A 21,521-nucleotide genomic window follows, 5' to 3' on the forward strand; every position below is an offset into this window, starting at 1 on the left:
AACACTGTCTCGCAGTGGATTTTAATATATATATATATATTTGTTTTATATTGAACTCTGTTTCGTTATGACCATCTGGACTGACTTACAACTTCCAAATTTCAGAGGGCAGGCGTGCGCACCATCGGGAAATCCTCCGGTGCATGGGGCACTCGGCATGGATGGTCAACCTGAGAGGGGAGGGGCAGAGGGAAGACATACTCCACCGGTCAGGCTGCAGCATGGTTACACACATGCATCAACAACTACTTAATATCGTAGTATCGAGTCATTTCAGAGCCACAGTGTGCAATGTTTGAGGAAAAACTGGCGCGAGAACAGACGTTGAACTCTTCCCTCCCCTGTTAGCCACAGTGGTAAGAGCTCTCCAGCTGAACGACAACAAAGAAAAAAGAAAAAAATCTACAGAGAGCGCAGAGTTTATTCCATTTGGTCAGATGGCCGAGCCCACAAAATGCACTCTGTAAGTAAACAGAGAAATGGTGCATATTATCTCCATCATACAGTTAATCAACATGGGGATTATATTTGCTGAGTTCAAACAAAACGGCAACCCAAAAAATATCCTACAGTGAGTTCCTCCATTAAAAGGACCGCAAACTGGGTTATTGTAACTCAATTACAACATTTATGAGCAAAGCATGTAGCTTGACCACTTGTACAGTGGGAGGGGGGGGGGGGGGGGGGGGGGGGGGGTATTTTAATATTTATCATCACAGTAACAGTGTTTCACACATTAGTAGCTGTAAACACTCAGCAGGTTTGGTGCTTACATAAGGAGTAAACATTTATAATCATCACTTTAAAAGTTACATACGTTGTTTTTGGTGCCTGTCTGTTTTTCCAGATATATTAGTGTGTGTGTGAATGGCTGTTAAAGAGACATTAACTTATAGCACTTTATAGAAAGGCGCTTTATGAAGTTCAATCCATTTCCTTTTATTAGTTTACGGGCAGATCTGCCACATCCAATATGGCGGACACGTTAACGTATCGCGACCAACGACCAAACCGATCAATGCGGCGTCTATGTATATATGTCTATGTATATATGTCTAGACATATATATACATATATATATACATATATATATGTGTGTGTGTGTGTGTATATGTGTTTTATATGTTTTATATTGAACTCTGTTTCGTTATGACCATCTGGACTGACTTACAACTTCCAAATTTCAGAGGGCAGGCGTGTGCATCCATCGGGAAGTCCTCCAGGTGCATGGGGCACTCGGCATGGATGGTCAACCTGAGAGGGGAGGGGCAGAGGAAGAGACAATACTCCACCGGTCAGGCTGCAGCATGGTTACACACATGCATCAACAAACTACTTAAATATCGTAATATCGAGTCATTTCAGAGCCACAGTGTGCAATGTTTGAGGAAAAACTGGCGCGAGAACAGACGTTGAACTCTTCCCTCCCTCCTGTTAGCCACCAGTGGTAATGAGCTCTCAGCTGAACGACAACAAAGAAAAAAGAAAAAAAATCTACAGAGAGCGTCAGAGTTTATTCCATTTGGTCAGATGGCCGAGCCCACAAAATGCACTCTGTAAGTAAACAGAGAAATGGTGCATATTATCTCACTCATACATGTTTAATCAACATGGGGATTACATTTGCTGAGTTCAAACAAAACGGCAACCCATAAAAATATCCTACAGTGAGTTCCTCCATTAAAATGGACCGCAAACTGGGTTATTGTAACTCAATTACAACATTTATGAGCAAAGCAATGTAGCTTGACCACTTGTACAATCGCATGCTTGTACTGTATGCTTTGGTACAGATCTATATGTATACTCTATAAGGAACAGTTGATGTAAACAATGTTCCACTTACAAAGTTTGCTGCAGCCACAGTTTAGTAGTAAAACTACTATCATGGACCGCTTCTACAGACAAACTTATTGTTTCTAATTCGCTCATTGTGTTGCACTTGCAAACCGCCCTGTGATCTTTTTATTATACCCTCTTGGCTGCTCTCTGGTGCAGCCTCATTACTGATAAGTGGCTGAGTAACTACGCAAATTAATGCAATACAACATAAATCAAATGTGTAGAAAGACGCCGCTGTATATCAGACAGCACTTAACACCGGCAAACTAATTGACGAAATTCATCTCATTTCTTAAGCTGTTCGGATATTATGACAGAAAAGGAAAAAACATAAATAATTAATAAAATGAAGATAACAGAGATGACATAATTAGACTTACTTTGATCAAAGACAACAAAGTGTGCTGTGTTTATGTAATGAAAAATATTTATTAAGTATATCAAAAACTAGACTAGTAGGGCCATGCACATGTGCTAGCCTGGCACAGCAGGGATTTGCTCTTACATTACAACAGGGCTACCCGCCGTTGTGTTAGTGAGAACAAAGCGTTGAATCTGAGAAATAAAACGTTATTTTCTGATAGTACAAACCACAAAAACCACCAGACAGCCCAGCTGAAGGTGGGTATATGAATGAAGCTGAGGCTTTCAGCTCTTAATTGATCTTTATTAGCTGATGGGAGGTTGATTTTAGAGATGATTTTTTTCAGGATCGATCAGTAAATTATTACAATTCATTCTGAGGGGGTATAAATTTGGGCACCAAAATCGTCTGACTAAATGACACTGAAATAATTAAGTCCTAGTTCAGATTACACAGTATAGACAGTGCATTTAGTTTTCTATATTAAATATAACCGTTCAAAATCCATATACAGTGTCCAACACGATTTAATAAGTCTGTGGTTTAGGGGAGCATTGCAGTAACTGTGGTTACACTACACCGCATTGAGTTTTGAATCATTGGTTCTTATCTTATTTTTGTTTTTGGTGGTTCATTAAGCCGTGAAGTCCAATTTGGCAAGTTAAAGAACAAGTCAATTCTTTGCAAAAAGTTTTACCGTCGCCTTTTGACGATTACACGAATTAATATTCCCCATCAGGGAATTGCTTTAGTAAGCACACAGAGTTCTAGTTAAATTGCAGCGAACTGAAAGTGATAAACGCTCTTGCACAAAAAAAACAAGACTGCAGCAGCACTGGCAGACAATACCAGCTCCCTCAATTCAAAAAAATAATGACGCAACCCTGCAGAGCGGAGGCCTTCGCAGTATTTGTCAGTTCAGATGCTGCAGACGTGGTGATTAGTGAGAATCGACACAAGGTACTGCGGTGAAATACTTCAAACTAAACTTCTCCTGTAAAAATAAGTGGATTGTAATAGTAAAGTGTAATACTTGTCAAGTGTTCTTAGGCAAAGGTGTTATCAGTCTCTCCTTTTGGAGTCCAGTGCCTTTTAACAATACAGCCACCCTTTCAAGTACTTATTAAAAAAACCTTAGCTGTAGGATTTCTTGTGACATTTTGTGTGGTGTCAGGTATAATAGAAATGGTCAAAAGAATAATTTAAAGCTTTTAATACCATCAATAAACCAAAGGATGTGAATAAACTCGAGTGCAAATGCAACACAAATGATGGCGAGGCCAGAGATGTTTAAACGGCTTCAATGACCGGCTTCCAAAAAGGATCTTTTGCTTTGTTCGACAGATGTTCAACATGTTTTGCTTCAGTGTACATCTTCTTCATCTTACCACACAAATACTCTGTTACGTAAACGCAACCGTCCTTGTAATTCTCCATTGAGCTCAGATGTTTTTCTTGGCCTTGGCAGAACTGCAACCACATCAAATCTACTCATGGGAGACTACAGAATAAAATTCTTTCACTGTTTCATTTTCACCCCTCAAAATCAATACTGACTTTGCGGATGAGCACCATAAAAAATAGATTTCTTTTCAAGTGATTCAAGGCTCTGATGTAAAGGTGCGGGGGAGGCTGGCTGAGTGACAGATTCGATGATCAGATGGATTGAAAACCAATGAATTATTATTTTTAGCAGTCCTGCAGATGACTGCTATTTATACGAGTTGTTGGCACGAGTTGTTGTGTACAGTATACTGCCCAGACTGGCTGCCAGTCAGATGAAATGTTTAGAAATGATCAACTGCCCCACAACTTTATCTTTAATCCTTTGACTTTTCATCTTGTGCCACCATCAGACTGATAAATTGCCATTAACAGTATAGATATTCATATCCCACTAAGGATGGAGTGTAATAACTTTGTTGATGCCCTGACTTTTCATTCAGCCAGTCAGACTTTCAATTTGTCCAATACTTGGATTGATGCTTGTAAAACTACAACAGACGTGACATTCACAAAGCTGGAAAACCAATATTGGATGGCCGTGATCTTTAGGGCCCTCAGAGCTCATTGCATTAAAAACAGACACCACGTCGTGGACATCACTACATGGGCTGAGGAAGACTTCCAACACAGTTAGTCGCAGCGTTCACAGATGACAGTTGAAACTACCATGCAAAGAGGCAACTGTATATAATCCAGATCTAGAAATGCTCCCATCTTCTGTGGGCTTGACGAGTCAAAATGTGAAATTTTGTTTGTAAATCACCGACGTCATGTCCACCGGACTAAAGAGGAGAGGGACCATCTGGCTTATTATCAATGCACAGTTCAGAAAGCCAGCATCCATAATGGTATGGGGATACATTAGTGGCCATAACCCGCAAATTCATGAAGGCACCATTAATTTTGGAGCAACATATGCCCAGGAGGTGAACTGGCACCTCTCCAGCTACCAGTTCGTGCTGGACTCCAAAGCCAAGTCCCTACAGACTGAGCTACTGCCCCCCCAAAAGGTTCATTTGTATATGTAATGAACACTAACACCTGCCAGCATCAGCTGGACTTTGTATTTAGTCCTCATTAGCAAATGTTGGCATATCAACTAAACTAAGATGGTGAACATGGCTAACATTTATGCCTCCTGAACATCAGCATGTCAAAACTACTGTGGCTGTAGACTCTTAGTCTCATAAGCAACAAAAAAGTGTCTCACCTCATCGTGTAGAGAAGCGTGCCGTTGTCGACTAGTCGTAACAGTTTGTTAGGAGTCGTCATGTTGTGGGCCACAGATTTCTTCCCGTTGTGGAAAAAGGTATCAGGGGTCCAGATCTTACTGGCCAGGAGGTTGTTGAGGGGTAAGACTTGCATGGGCCCGTCAAACTTCAGCCTCTCGTCCCTCCAACTCTGACGGAAGAAGACGTCGATGGTGTACTCCTGAGGGGGACAGAAAAAACAATGTGACATGGGTTACATAACGGTAATCCGTTTAGCTGTAATATTTAACCCTTAAAGATTCATGGCAGACATCTCGACTTGTCAAAGCAGGACAAGCACTGTGCAATAAATAACTTTAATGATGGCTGTCTTGTCAGTTCAAGGGCTCTGGTATTGTGTTGTGTGGACACTGACTTACTGCGACACTTAATTGCATGGTGCCATGTTATTATTTACACTGGTGCTTCACCTGCTTCAACAAGTCAACATGTCTGCTGTAAAAAAGGTCAATTGTTCTGCCCACTGAATGCTATATAAAACCTTTACAGACTCTAAGTGCTTTGGAAAGTTAAATATGTAACTGTATGTATTGACATACTGTATGTATGGTATCTTTTCGGACTTTGTAATCTGTTGTGAAACTACTTTCATTCAATAAATAAGACCTTTCAAGACTTTTATACCAATCTATACTCATCACCACATAAACCAAGCCAAGAGGACATTCCTAAACAACACTGATTTACCACATCTTACTGAAATACACTCAAGAAACCGTTTACACCAACAGAAATTCACAGTGCATGCTCTAGCCCCGTTTAACAGCAGAAATTAAACAAAAATCTAAATAAAGACCGCACCTCTACATCGAGCTATCGCCCTTTATCGGTTGTCGTTTTTAATACAAGATACACAGGTGTGTGTCATGCTTTACCATCTCTCAATAGCATTCTGACCATCCAATATTGTGTATGTCCCCCTTTTGCCAGAAAAACAGTCCTGACCCATCGAGGCATGGACACCACTAGACTTATGAAGGTATACTCTTGTTTCTGGCACCAAGACGTTAAGTTGTGTAAGGTGGGGCCTCCATGGATCAAACTTGTTTGTTCAGCACATCCCACAGACGCTCGATTGCATTGAGATCTGGGGAATTCGGAGGCCAAGCCAACACCTCGAACTCGTTGTTGTGTTCCTCAAACCATCCGTGAACCCATTTCACTTTGTGGCAGGGGGCATTATCCTGCTGAAAGAGGACACTGCCATCAGGGAATACAGTTTCCATGAACATGCTCTACAGCAGTGCTTAGGTACGTGTCAAAGTAACATACGCATGAATGGCAGGACCCAAGGTTTCCCAGCAGAACATTGCTCAAAGCATCACACTGCCTTCTCCCCAGAGTGCAGTCCTGGTGCCATGTGTTGCCCAGGTAAGGGCAATTTGTCAAAGTTGTCTCAAATCCATATGCTTGCCCATTTTTTTTCAACGACTTTGAGGACGACATGTTCACTTGCTGCCTAATATATCCCCACCCATTGACGGGTGCCATGATAACGAGATAATTATTTACTTCAGCTGTCAGTGGTCATAATGTTATGGCTGACCGGTCCATGCATCATACAAGTTATTGTTGAATATTTGTATTTTTTAAAATGATGTCTGACACTTTTCTTGTTTTGTCAAGCAGGCTGAATGTTCGCATGAAAGGTTCTGTATAAAAGTTGAGTTGGAGTTGCATCATTTAATTGCTGCGTTAACAATGCAGTGCTTATCTTTCTAAACCCTAAAAATGAACTGAGACACAAATGAGTCTCAGCGAGAAACCTTGCAATGCATCTGCTTCATGCTTCATGTTTTATTAATAGGCAACAAAGTCTTTCTGCGTTGTCGCCAACACAATAAACTAAAATGAATGCAGGAAGTAGCCGGTCAAAGGGAATTTATCTCACAGTAGTCATTTAATAGGACTCTGTGTCCTAGCAACAGACTCACCTCATCAGCTGCATACAGCGGTTGTGCAGACTGAATGCAGCAGTCTTAACAGAGAGATGGAAGTCTTACGCAACAGCACACATTATCGGTGATCGATAGAAGCACGCCGTGTGTGTTTCTCTTTAATTCTCTTTGTGCTTTTCGGTTCGTATGGAGAAAGGGCTTGCTCGCCGGTGAGCTGTAACTGACTTCTCCCCGAGAGATCAACTCTCAACAACAGGATGCCATCATCCTCAGCAGGAGAGGTGTACAGCTTCCACTCAACACATCAACAGGGCTCCTCTAAATGGATGGACGCCTGTTAATTGATGTGATTGACCTCCTGGCGGCCGAGCATGCTTAGAGCACCATTTTTAAAAAAAAAAAAGAAAGAAAATTACAAAACATCTGTGCTCACAACAGTACTCGTAATAAAGCCCACAGAGAGCTCCACAGACAGTGTGGCATACACGTTTCCCTCAAGTACTGTCTTCTTTTTTCCACCGACTGAGTTATGTTTCTCATTTAATTTGGAAAAAACAGCTAAAATAAGTATTTTTTTTTATCATGTCATGAATTAGATGCCCAGTGCAGACAACAAAGGACTCTCCAGGTCACAAGAAAGACTGATGAACACACACTCTTTTTGGTGATTTATTGTTCGGTCTCCTTTTGTATCTTTGACCAAAAAACTTTCCTGCAATACTACAAGAAAGTTTGCTCCATCCTGGCACAGAAAGACCCAGACCATTTAAATCTCCATTACCACAGTTACACACTGTGTTAAAACCTCGTGCCTTTTTCTTTCTTTTTTTATGGGATCCAACAACATTGCCAAAAAACTCAACCTCAATCAATGCAAAACATCGAGCGAAGAATAAATAGACAAAAAGTGTGCTTGGCATGTCACGGCGAAGCCACTTAGTTTGTTTCCCTTTGGACCGAAATCTCTTGTAAACACAATGAATTAATTTGAAGATTGAAAGACAAGAATGAGGAAAAAAAACAGTCTCCACATAATGCCAAATGGCACAATCAGTTCAAATGCCAGCTGGTGTTCCTCCAGAGACTGAGTGATTGATTTCTTCTTGACAGTGGAGACAGAGCAGAGCTTCTACCCACCAGTAGTTCTCAGATGTCTTTTTTTATATATATAGCAGCGAGGATCATGAATGGATTTACTGTAGCAAACAACTAATATAAATGACACTTAAAAGCACATTCGTGGCACCTGAATGACAGCGTTACAACTACTACTCATGAATACGCAAACACGAATCCATTTTTTATTACTGTATACATATTTTTGGCATGCTGCCTTTTATTAGAAAGTGCAGCAGAGACTCAGGGTATGTGGGGGAGAGAGAAATAGAGATTTGGCGTGCGACAACAGTCCTTGGACGGATTGGAAGTGGGGTAATGGAGATAAGTTGTATGTGTCTTTTAGCACCAGGACAACCCCACAAACAGATTTAACAATGATGTGATTTCAATTTTTAGTTTCGTTTTATTTATATAGCGCCAAAAACAAAAGTTATCTCAGGACACTTTTCATATATAAAAGCAGGTTTAAACAGAGACCCAACAATTCCCACCATGAGCGAGCACTTGGCGACAGTGGCAAGGGAAAATTATGAAATCCTAAAGCTGACAACTGGATAAAAAACATGTTAATAACAATATATTTTGTAGGACTGCAGTATCAATTATTTTTTTTAATAATAATGAATGTTTTATTTTCAAATATAAAATTTTAAATCCAGGCTAAAAACCCACTTATTTAGGATGGCTTTTAGTACCCAGTAGTATGATGACACTTTTATCTTATCTTATTCGATTTTGTTGTATTTTATTGTTTTTATTGTTCTTTATTCTTTTTATTTTGTTTGTTTTTACTTATTGTTCTCTTTATTTATTATCTGCTGTAAAGCATTTTGGTACACCGAAAGGACTGTTGTAAAGGGCTGTATAAATAAAGTACATTTACATTTACAAACAACAGTGCAAAATCACATTGTCTCTGCAGTCGCCTTCAGTTGTGTGAAGTGTTTTAGCATCTTTCAGCCCATTGTTTTGTTTTGTTTTTCATCCACGGCTTTACTGTTTTGGTTCATAAGCAAAAAAACACATGGTGGTGGTTCAGTATCTTCATGTCTGCAGACCCACATCTGTATACTTTCCCCTACTGTAAACTTCACAACACAGGTAGGCTTTTTGTTTATTTTTTATAATGTACCTGATCCTTTCTGCCACACGTAGTGCAGAGCCCAATAAACTGAAATTAACTGGGTAAAACTGTCCCTGTGTTTAATTGTTTAATGATGTAGAAATCACTGCCGTCGTTCCTTTATGCCATAAATAAATGGGTCTTGAAGTCGAGGTTAATTACTGAACACTTTCGGTAAATACTGTGGGATTGTCACAGCAGTGCTTTGCTTGGAAAAGAACAAACCAACGGATATAAAAAAAAAAGGGATTAAAAAACAAGAACAAACATGTCACCCATAAATGTCTCCTTTGCACAGATATGAGTGTGCGTCTCAGTGGGAGAGAGGCAGCCAATGGCAGTGAGAAAATGATGAGAATGAAAGGAAATGAAGAAAATGATAGGAAAGGCTGATAAGGTGGCAGTTAAGGTAGGATGTGCAGCAGACTGAGCTAAATGAGTCTAGGTGTTAAAAAACGACTGTCTGGTTCTCTGATAATGGCAGGAAGGTTGTGTCTAATATCTGATAGAATATTAATGCAGCCTTTTTGTCTTAAATTAATGACTTCATTAAATTCTAAACATTTAGTTATTAGACCGCATTTAAATGATGGCATCGAATTTTAGTTTTAATTCGGTTTTACTCAACAGATCTCGTCATTTTAGTCGAATTCTTGGTGGTTTTACAGCCGATGTGCAAGCTTCTTTGTATTTCAGTGAGTTATCTGCTCAATCAAACAACACACCTGTTATTTTATTAAGTAATCCTTCCAGATATATTACAAAAACACAATCTGAGGCCTGAACAACCATAATCACGTTCATTTCTTCCGATTATTTCTGCACAGTTTTCGACTGTTCTTGCTTGGCTAAAAGGTGATGTACACGTTTTGTTTATCTACATTAGTTGACAGGCTTGACAGGTTTGATTTAGTACCCCCTGACCAAGATATGATATTGTGCAAGAGAGCAGCTTTGTATTATGTGTGATATATGCTACGACGTCTTGTTTTTGACAGTACACAGCAGTCCACAGATAACATTGTGATTAGCCGGTGAGGTGATGATACAGGCTACCTCCTGGAGGCGGGGTATCCATTCGACCTGGCCCTGGCTCTTCTGAACTTCACTCTCATTGTAATGATTAGTCAAAGATTTGATTAATGTCTTAATTACTAATCCAGCTTGCTCTCGGGTTGTCAATTATCCTCTCTCACTTTGTTTCTTGCGTGATGATCACCTTTCCCTGCTGGGAGTAAGACCTGTGTAAGACTTGCAATGAGGTGTGAATCCCACAGCTACTCCAAGGTATCCAATTACCTACTCCAATTATTAATTTCAGCATTTCACTGTGCTACACTTAAGATGCTTGTCTTGTCTTTATTCCACCAGCCACGATTTTATGACATTTGCGCCTATGACACTGTTTTCTTTGTCCTTTGTTTGGCTTCATACCCAACAGGAAGCATTTCACAGTGAGGCGTTTCGCGAGCTGGATTTCCTTGACTTACTCAGATTTTGTTGATTTGGCCATTTTCCGTGTGCTTCTAGCCTACGCATACACTCCCATAGACAGTATAAAACATGGATGTACTATCTGTGACATCACCCACTCAGAGTGTGGCGTGCTGCCATGTTGGCTGTCTTGCCTCTGCCGCCTCCAGGGTAATCCAAAAATGGACAAAGATGTGGCGCATGGGTAGGGTTGAGGTTGGCTGAATGATGCCTGGTTGCTCAAAAAAGCCATCTGTAATGGCACCTACCTGTCAATCAAAGCGACCAGGCTGATAATTCTGCATAACTTTAAGCCTTAATATAATTTGAACAGGTGAGTTCTATAAAAATTCACCCTCAGTAGTTGTTATGAACATGATAATCAGCTATAGAGACCAAAACTGCTTTTTGTACCAGGCTGTAAACATGTTTATTTCTGCTTTGAAGTTGGACATTTTAACATAGGAGCTTACGGAAATCGACTTATTCTGTATCCAGCCTCAAGTGGCTGTTTGAGGAACTGCAGTTTTTTGCACTTCTGCATTAGCTTCAGTGTTTTATTGTGAAATCTGACTTGGTGCCATTCCTTTGTGCCTGACTCTATCTGCTCTGTGCAGCTCCTATCAAAAATAGACTGGGCGTAGCCTGAAAGTGATGTATCAAGCCCTGAGATTTTGCTCCACAAATATAGTCTAGAATGAGTAAGCAGTAAACAAATCAAGAAAATGTATTACATTATGCATTTTTAAAAGGGTGTCTAAGACATTATTTAATGATGGCTATTGTGAGCTGCTCTTAGGGAAATGAGGTAAGTGGCTCATACTGAGGAAGGAAATGAAAGAGAAACACATTTTGATCTAATTGTACAAGAATGAAATCCATCATTTGAAACCATATCTAAAAAAGTATATAAATGATCTTTCTATAAAAAATTAAAACACTTTTTGAACACCTTAAAAAGAAATGCTTTTTATTTTCAGGCTAGCCTTCTGTATGACTGTACAAAAGAATAAATTATGTAAACATACTGAATCCTACAACAAGAATTTTAGATGATTTACACGTGAACATCACAACGTGAGGCTGCAACTGTGAATATCTCATCCTACAACCACCACATCGTCTAATCCGGCACTTTCTGAACATGTTGAAACTACAGTCAGTACAAAAGGTTACTCCTAATTCAAAAAAGTCACTTCCCACCACTTGAATGTTCTGTCCATGCAGCATACTGAAGTGTTGAAATGTCCTGTTACCTGTGGCTGCTGCTTTCACAAAATTAAACAGGTGTTCGGGTGCGAAAGGTCTATGCTTGCTCTGTTTTCGAGTTGTTTCTGTCCTCTTCATGAATCATATTGTGACACTGGGGAACATGATGACCTGTAGAAAAAGCCCTATTTTAGGAGTATAGTTTTTCTTTTTCTGAAAGTTGCTGAGAATCTATGACAAATTTTACAATTGTCGTGGAAAGGGGCTTAATTGGGCACGCAAGTCATTGAACAAGGTCAGCGTGATTGATGCAGAATCCAGGAGTTCACCTTCAAATTTTAGTAACACAAACCTCCATCTGTTCTGTTCAAAAGACCTTGAACTTTTCAGGCGTTTTGGAGTTGGAGTTGCCTGAATTTCAAGCACACGGCTGTGTGCTGAGAAGCTCAGATATTCCTGAGATGTTTACTCCCAAAGGTTGTGAAACCCTGCTGAGATCAGGCCATCACTGACATCTTTGTCAAAGCAAGTGTGAGCACAGTGCCTGTGACAGCCTCAATCGCTTTCCATCCCATCAGAGCAGACCTGTCAAATCCCACCATGAAACAGGTAAATGTACCGTGGCACTGCATACATGACAATGAGATGTGACTCCATAGGCGGAGAGAGGCAAAAGAAAGGATCAGCGAGAGGAAATGAGGAAGGGCAGGCGTGAGGTAGAGAAACACACCCACCTACTTACCAGAGATCAGCATCAACACTGTAAACCCACATTCAGAGTCTTGGTGTGACACAGTGCAGAAAATCTGCCATAGTCAAACACCACTCTGAACAACGTGCCTTGTTTTCGGCCTAATATTAGAGTTCCACTCTGATTATGCAGTTAGCTTTTCCTCCTGTGGCAACAGTAGGACGCTAAATGCAGATGTGGCGTATTGGGGTCCAAGTGAAGGCTGAACGAGTAACCCTGAGGGTGAACGAGAAGCAGACATTTCTGGGACACTTGATGCTACAGAGATGGGTAATTGGACCACTGGATGTACACGACATAAACTATGAGATGCCTAGGGTATACAGTGTGCTCTGTCAAGGAACATCTCAGCTTTAACAGTTTTTGCTCCACATTCTTAGGCCTGCTAGCGGCGAAGGCCCTAAGGGGACGATGACGTCTGTCAGTCGGCCCACCACTTTGGTCCAGACTGAAATATTTTAACAATAAATGAACTCAGTGCCATGAAACCCAGAGGATGAATCCTAATAACGTCACCGATCCCTTGACTTTTTCTCTTTTGCGTCACATTCTTATTCATCACGGATCATCGGGGGTTCTTTGTGTTTAATGCTTAATAGAAAGTTGGCATGCCAAACTATGAAGGCGACCATGTTAAATGGCGTCACCGCTCAGCCGCAGTTACCACTCGCCGTATTGCAGTGAAAGTTTGGTTGCATGGGAACTCAACTGGGGGTCACCGGGAGAAAGATTACTGTGCATAATCAGTAAGTTAGAATATGCGGTGTATGCACCAGGCGAGTGTTCTCATTGGATTGAATAGGCGCCATCTTAGGGTCCAGTATCCAGCTCTGTAATGCACCCATCAGCATGTTACCACTGTCATTGTGAAGATGCTAGTGTTGCCATTTATTTGAAAATACTAGGTACCAGGCAGCAATCTTTGTGTTTCGGAAGTGAAGCCAATGAGTATGCACCAAAAACTGCAGTTCCTAAAACAGCCACTTGAGGCTGGCTACAGAAGTCAGAAGTCCCCATGTGAAAAAGTCCAACTTCACAGCAGAAATAAACAAGTTTACAGCCTGGTACAAAAAACAGTTTTGGTCTCTATAGCTAATTTCCCCGTTCATGACAACTGTACTGATGGTGAATTTATATATAACTCACCTGTTCAAATGATATTAAGGCTTAAAGTTATGCAGAATTAACAGCGTTGCCGCTTTGATTGACAGGCAGGTGGCTTGTCTCAGCACCCAGGTTTCATTCTGCCCACCTCAGCTCCGCCCAAGCTCCACATCTTTGCCCGGTTTTAGATTACCTTGGAGGCGGCTAGAGGCACCATACTCTGAGCTTCACAACAACCTCTGGGTGACCATGTTTTAATGATCTATAATTAGTAGACTGGCTGCAGACTCAGTATTGTTTCCTTTATATGTAATATGAAATTCTTAAGTCTTGTTGGTAACTTCATGAAGTTTCAAGCAGAAGATGAAGTCAAGGTCACTGGCAGTTAATGTGGTGAATGTGCTCCAAATGATTTAGAAAATGACACTAGTAGGTAATGAGAGCCTTTTGCAGGATGTGCAGTAGCACTCCCCTGACTTGGATGATTTGGTATTAAATTCCAGGCACAATCCAGAGCTATCTTAGTGTGCATGTGCTTCCTCAAGCCCCCCCTTCTCCTCTCCCCTTCTGCAAAAGCAATATGCTTATCTCCATCCTCTAATCCTTCAGTGCTGTCCCATTCAATCTAAAACACAAGCTTTGAATAAATTTCTTCATGTCTTTTTACAGCTTCAAGGTAACTAATTAATGCCGAAAAGCATCGTGGATAACTTGCTTTTCACTCTTCGTTTCCACGTTGACATGATTCTACCGTTTGAGTGTGGATGCTCACAGATATTGAGCGTGAATCTGGGTTCAGTTTCCTGCGTTGTATCAAAGGCAATGGGAGCATTTATAGAGTGATATGTTATTTTAATGAGAGGATGCACTTTCATTTTAAAGGTTATTAAAGAGTTAACAAGGTTTATCAAACGACTCATTAAGGAATCGTGAGGGAAACAAACTAGCTTTGACAAAACAATGACACAGTTACAACATCTTTAGCAGCCTACAGCTGATTTTCCTCACTTTATTTTAATGACTAGATAGCAAAAGAACTTTCTTTGTTTAACACATCAAGGAAATATCTTTAAAAAAAAGCTTTTTTCCACCTCTGGAATACCTCCAGGATTAGTCATTCCCTCTCCTTTAACTGACCTAGAAAACTGGTCCATGCTTTTGTTTCCCAGAACTGTTTACTGCAACGCTCAATACTCTGAGGCTATCCCGCTTCCCCGCTCAAACAACACATCCGACTCATTCTGAACTCAGTAGCCTGGAAATTCATGAACCAGAAAGCCTGACTGCACGACCCAGACCTATAGTAGATTTGCCTTCATTGGCTGAGAGTACCAGAACTTAAGAGAGTCTTCAAACTCCAAATATACTCACAACCCGGCACCTCAGTAGATCACACATTTAACTGATGTGCAAACCTGATCCAGCTCTCCTCTCCCTAGATTCAATGCTCCTTGTTATTCTCCAAACTCAAAAGAAAAACAGAACCACTGTCGCAACCCACTCGCTCCCAGAGGGTGCCCTCCCTTTTGGAAACTGGCACAAATTTCATCAGTTCAAACCCCTCATTATTAAAGTTCAGAGTCGAGACCTATTTATTTAGTGCAGCCTACGTTTGCTCACTGTGCTATATAATCATCGACCTTGTCCTCTTAATCCCCCAGAGCTCCCAGTGCTGATCTGTGACCAGCGTTTTGTTCCTGTGGATATCATGCAAGCCCATCCAACAGCTCTGCAGCTAATTTTACCTATGAGGAGGTTTCCTACTCACGTAGTGTGCACAAAACTTTAGGACAAGTGTCTCGCTAGACCTTTTCAGCAATGTAAGCATGGCACAGACAAAAAGGAAGATGATGCCGACATCCAGTATATCGTAGAGATAAGATAAAGACGAGTAGACAAGCATATATTCACAGACTTGCAATGTGTTTTATGAGATTATACAGAGTTGTCTGACCGTCTTTTGAGGCTAGACTGTGGAGAATCTTGAAAGGAAATGCTTGAAGCCTTTATGCAGTGCTCAGAGAGACAGAAAATGCAGCGTAGCCCAGGGCAGGAATGAGCCTTGCCTGGGTAATGATCAGTGAACTCATGAAATCATCCAAAAATGACTAAGCAGTGCATAAAAATAAAATAAAACGACCATCAATATATTGATGGTACATTACCACATGGAGGAACAGTCAAAACTTGGGCGACAGACATACAGACAGCAGACGGAAAACACAGTGACGTCACAAACTTTGGCTCCGATCAGAACGTTACCACAGTCGGGTTGCCATGTTCTGTGCACGGCGACTTTGATCTGTGTCGTTTGTCACTGATTCATGATGTTGCCGAGTGGAGCGTACGAAGAGAATAAAAGATCGGGGCTGGAATTGAGCCCTGAGAGACCCTAAAGGTGATATCTGCTGAAAAAGATAAAGCACTGTCTATTGTAAAAAAGTAAGGAGAGCTAACACTCTCACAATTCAATGTACTGTGGTCGATGTATTGTATCTTCAAAATATCAGACATGGTCTGGTTAAGGCAAGTTTGGAATGGGGTCCAGACTGAGGCACAGGTTTAAAGAAGGGGGCAACAAAAATGTGCTAAGACTCAAGTTTAATGCCCTGGTTCTTTTAATAAACGGCATCTAGTGTAATAAATGAATGCCAAATAAACCAAATTAAATATAATAACTGCTATTTATAACTCCAAATAGCCTGCAGCCATGCACAGATTATGAAGCAATGATTCCTTGGATAGATAAAATGCCCCAAACCCTTGAGCAAGACTCCAAACTGTTTGTTTTTACTTGTTTTCTGCATCTTTGTAGTCCTGATGGATGAATCGAAATATTTCTCTCAAGATAAACAAACTATATTATTGACGAAATATGAAATATTCTCTGCCTCTAAGGGGAAAACAGTGTTAGATGTGTAAGGACAAGCTTCTGCTATGAAGGGAAATGAGTTAAATTGCTAAATCATCACCTCGTTTGAGCTCCTTCTTTGTGTGTGCGTGTTCCTAGTTGTAATGTGCAGTACAGATAATCTGTACTGGGCACCCATCATTTCATGCTCCTATGTGTTATATACCTATATTTTCTGTCCAGAGTCAGCCACATGTCATGGAGAGCTGCAGCGATTTGAAAAATGTTTGCACAGTTCCTAAATCAATCACTCCGTGTGGATAATATGCAAAGGTAAATGTCATAAAGTATTTAACAATCGCTAAATAATGTAAGCTACCGACTTTGTGAGTGTGTGAATTTATGGGAAATGGTACAAGCTCATTGGTCACAGTAGTACAGACATAAATTTATATCGACAAAATATTGAATATGTTCTCAACCACAGTAATGGACTTCTGGAAGTAGTGTTATTGGACATAAGCCTCTTGAAGTTTGCTGCAGTAATTGGAGCCATTTGATTTGCACATAATCAGCTCGTTGGTATTTATAGACCTTTTTTCACAGCGGCCATTTTGACACGAAATAGTCGGGTCAATGCAGGTGTTTCAAATGATACTAATTAATTTTCAGTGAGCCAACATGCACCACAGCAGCACCCAGACCTGAATAATAAAGAACCTTAATTAATAATTAATTACCCTGCTATGTTGTGTGGGTTAAGTAGGGTCTGTGTAAAGTAAGAATAAATATGTGTTCTGAGTTTGTCAGACGAACATTTGAATGATTAAAAATAAAGACAAGTTTATGAAATGAGGTGTCGAAATTCGGTTAAAGTGAATTCTCAGCTCCAGGACTGTGGGGGCGTGTCCACTGAATATGCTGAAGACACGCCCACTTTTGGGAGCGGTCAAACAGCCATTTTGAAGCGACTGAAACGTGTGAGATGGGTTCAGAAAATGACATGACTAACTTTGAAACACTCTGATTGACATGAATTAATCTCCATCTCTCTGCTAGGGTTGCAGGGGTATGCTCAGGGTGGCCTCAGCGTGTCATCGAGCCACCCTTTAGGACCGCCCACAAAATCCTGGACTGAAAACTGATGAAAACATTTTAGTAATATATCGTTCAAATGTTTGTTTTCCAGCATATTTAATGTATTTTGTATGAAAGAAATCTCGTTGTCTTTTACACGGACATTTGTCAGCCAATTGCATACCTTTTTACACAATGAAAACAATATAGGGAAAGTGTTTAGTTTGTCCGTTGTGGGCTACTGTAGAAACAAGGCGGACTCACGGAAGAGGACCCACGCTGCCTCGTCATTATACACTAGTGAAAACATAGTTCATACTCCATTTCTGCCATATTCTGTAAATAGAGGTCTCTAAATCTGGACCTTTAATATTCAATATAACCTACATTACATAACAGGCAAAGCCTTTTCCCATCAGTTCTGTTTAGTTGCTTGTTTTTGCCTCCTCCGAGCCTCTGTAACTATCTTAAAGTAAGCCCACGAGATCCTCATCGACTCATATAAAGTTTGAGTCTGACAGCCTGAGCGTAAACTTTCTGTGTAGAGACTTGTTCCAAAATGAAGCAGCCCTCTAGTGAGACCAAAAAACCCAAGTTTTCCAAAAAACCCACTAATCGTGCTACGTCACACAAGCTGTCGAGCCCAGCTCAAGTGCTGGAGGAAGAACCCAGTGCTCAAGGCGGTCAATTAGAGCTGCATGATCAAATATGTCAAATGCCGCATAAGGTCCCAAGACAAAAGCATGAACCATCTCCAGCATCTGCTGTTTAAAGGAGGTCAACCAGGGCTTGCAGAGGAAGTCCTCCAGAGTAGTTTATTTAAAGCTTGTTTAAAAAGAGCAAGAACAACTTTGTCCAAAATGATTTCGGATATTTAAGTTATTGTAATGTCATGATGTGTGAATGCCTTTCAGTTAAGACTGCACCATAGTTCAAGCTGAGTAGTGCAAATCAGTAATGATTAAATCTGATTACATACCTAACACTAATTGTTGAACTGAAGTACTAACATTTGATTAAGTTAGCAGTAATTTCATTTTTAAATATTGTCTAGCTGAGATGATTAAGTGATTAAGAAAAAATAAACAAAAAACATTTTTATAGTCGGTGGTTGCCTGGACAAAACTGGGTTTTTAAAGTTGTATTGCATCCATGAAAGAAGAGTAACGTGCCAGTAGATATACAGATATATAGATACTGTAAGATGAGATTTATTTGTTTCTTTTCATAACATTTGAAATGAAGACATTTCATCTGAAGAGAGGGAAGAATGTAAGATGATATGCCTTTTGTTGATCACCTTATTTTTCTCAGGTTTAGTAAGAGAATCGGCATATTAAATGATAATTGCTCGTATTCTGTTCCTTAATTGAGAACAGGAATTATATATTATGCCACACCTTGCCTGTAATGTAGAGTGGTGGAGTGATATGAGGTAAAAACAGGTGATGTATCAAGTTCTTTGTCAGCGTTCAGATAACGGTTGAAGCAGACACAGAGGAAGCTGTTCCCATGTTTGCCCACAGCCCGAAAAGTAAAGTTTAAAGTAAACGCTAACAGTAATCAGTGTCACTCTATGTATAGGAAATAAAGTATCAAGGATGCACCTGATTTGACTGTTATCAGGCTATTTAATAAGAGTTATGAGTACACTTCTGTGCCAAAATACATAGGCTTGTATATACAAAACCTACGAGTAGTTGCAGGAGGTGGACACATAATGTCAAAATCGTTTGTAAGGACGTGTGTAGGAGCTAACGAAGCTTTATTTCGCTTTATTTCACAAATAATTTGATCTTTTGCACCTGAGATATTGTTGAATTCTCTTTTTTGTTTGTTTTCATAATCAGCTAGAACTAATGAGCCGTCCCTGACATTTAAAAAAATGCTGTAATGTCATAGATTTGTATTTGATATCCCTCAGCAAAGCTAGAAACGGCTCAAGGATAAAATAACTCTTGATACTGTAAGAGGGGAAATGTTATCGGTACGAACAAGCTGTAACATCTACAGAAATGAGGGGGTAGGAAAATGCTGTTGTTTGACACAGTGAAGATAAACCGAGCTGAAAGGAAAATTCTATTATTCTCCAGGTTCACATGCCTTAAAAGTCAAAGTATAGTAATTGCAAGTAATACCTGCTCACATCTGATGACTCATAGTGATGATTAAAGTGAGGAGGAAGAAGAAGAAGAAAAATACTCACCATATCTGTATCAGACACCGGCCCAAAACTCGTCACGTAGATGTTTGTCCTCACTTCTGTCACACTCTCTGAGGGAAAAGACAATAAGGGGCAGAAAACATTACAGAGCAGTCTGTACACAAAAAGCTTTCCTGCAGCTCTGGTCTTTGTTAAGCCGATTGTTTGTGTACATGATGGTGAAGTCTGTCTGTTGGCATTTGACTAAGCCGCTTCACGCAAAAATTCAACTGTAATCAAGGCTTAGAGGAACACTTGAAACTGAGGAAAAACTGTGGATTTATCCACGCTCGGTGAGGAATTCGTGCCCTTTTGGACACCGGCTTAATACCTGGATCCTGACTGTCTTTGTGCGTCGATTTGTCAAAACCGTGTCAACTTTGTCGTGCCACGGATTGCAGAACATAATGCTCAACCGGTATTGTTGTAAAGCTCGATCATTTCTAGACAGGCGTGGGTTATAGCAATCCAAGTATTCAGCTTTTGGACTTGTGGGTAACTTCACGTTTCTGTAAGTCTTCATTGCTGTAAAACTACAATTTGTTTGGCTCAAGCTAAGTTTGTCCACTACAGCATAAAATCAGCTTTGGGCCAAGCCCAAGTCTGTCTTTGGAGAGCAGACATCCCTTTTTGACCCAAAATAATTTTAGTTAGCCTGCCCCAAAAACATTTAAGAGCCCCTTAGGGACTACTGGCTCAGGAATAAAATGCAGCAGCTCAGCATTATGGATGCGTGTGTTTTGTAATAATGGGCACAGTTTGCTGCCATTACACAATTCTATACCCACATTATAATCACATTAGACACTATTATGGCATAAGTCTGGCATGAGGTTTTTTTTTTGCTCCTTATATTCCTCTGTACTGCGGTTCTTTTAATTATAATTACATGTGTCATTATGTTGCATTACAAGCGCCATCACTGCTTTTCATCTGGCGTTTATGAATTATTCCTGATGCTGTAACGACGGTGGGATTAATCATTAAACTGTAAGTTAGTCAAGAATTACAAGCGGTGATGTAATTGTTCCTAAAAACTTCACAAATGATTTGAATACAGCTTTAAGTGAGGCATGATATAAAAAAAGTCATGACAGATCAAAATTTTGCCCTCTGCAGCGTGGGATGAATCAGCTCCTCTGGGCCAAATGTGTAAAGCAGGCTCTTGGGCCATTGGTGAGACAAATAGCTGCTCCCTGTTGTGCAACAACCAGAGAGTGATGAGGCTTTTCTCCAAAAGTGAATAGATCCCCGGCTCTAACTGTGTCCCAGATCTAAGCGACCACCCACAGGTGAAGTCTCCAATCCGCTGGCAAAGAGCCCCCTTGAGAGAAGAGATCCACTTCCACATTAATCATTCCCGTGACACAAATAGCTCTCACAAATACGTGATTATCACAACACCAAGTCAGCAGTTTGCATGGCAGGCATAGGCGGAGGGACAGAATGAGATGCCCGTTTCTGTTTACAACAATGCACCAGAGCATAGGGCAGAGCTAATAGATGCCGCTGAAAATGAAATTAAATGCTGTTCTCCGGTTTTCTATCCAGTCTGTTTGTGTGAGACGCACCCACATGAGTGTTTCTCACCAGGACTGTGGGTGGTGGGTGACATGAGGAAGATTGGTGTGCCCGTGTTCATGTTGTAGCCCTTGACTTTGACTGAGGAGGGGCCCCCCATCTGGTTTGTCTGTTTGCTGGTAGATGGTTGGACTATTTATGTCCAAAAT

The 21,521-nt window shown here is 40.5% G+C and overlaps 2 protein-coding genes across 3 annotated transcripts in view; one reads left to right on the forward strand and one right to left on the reverse strand.

Moving 5' to 3' along the window:
* The window catches only part of gabrb4 (gamma-aminobutyric acid type A receptor subunit beta4), a 190,779-nt gene that overhangs the window by 21,399 nt on the left and 147,859 nt on the right, over positions 1-21,521 (forward strand). The gene's annotated exons all lie outside the window — the stretch shown is intronic.
* gabra3 (gamma-aminobutyric acid type A receptor subunit alpha3) overlaps positions 1-21,521 on the reverse strand; it is an 86,158-nt gene that overhangs the window by 14,309 nt on the left and 50,328 nt on the right. For both annotated transcript variants that reach the window (XM_019259580.2, XM_010732182.3), the window contains exons 4-6: positions 19,795-19,862; positions 4,923-5,143; positions 1,172-1,254 (exon numbers count right to left, since the gene is read on the reverse strand). In XM_019259580.2, the coding sequence (XP_019115125.1) occupies positions 1,172-1,254; positions 4,923-5,143; positions 19,795-19,862 (372 nt within the window). The remainder of the gene's footprint in view (positions 1-1,171; positions 1,255-4,922; positions 5,144-19,794; positions 19,863-21,521) is intronic.

This window comes from Larimichthys crocea, chromosome XXII (genome assembly GCF_000972845.2).
Source record: "Larimichthys crocea isolate SSNF chromosome XXII, L_crocea_2.0, whole genome shotgun sequence".
Taxonomy (NCBI): domain Eukaryota; kingdom Metazoa; phylum Chordata; class Actinopteri; family Sciaenidae; genus Larimichthys; species Larimichthys crocea.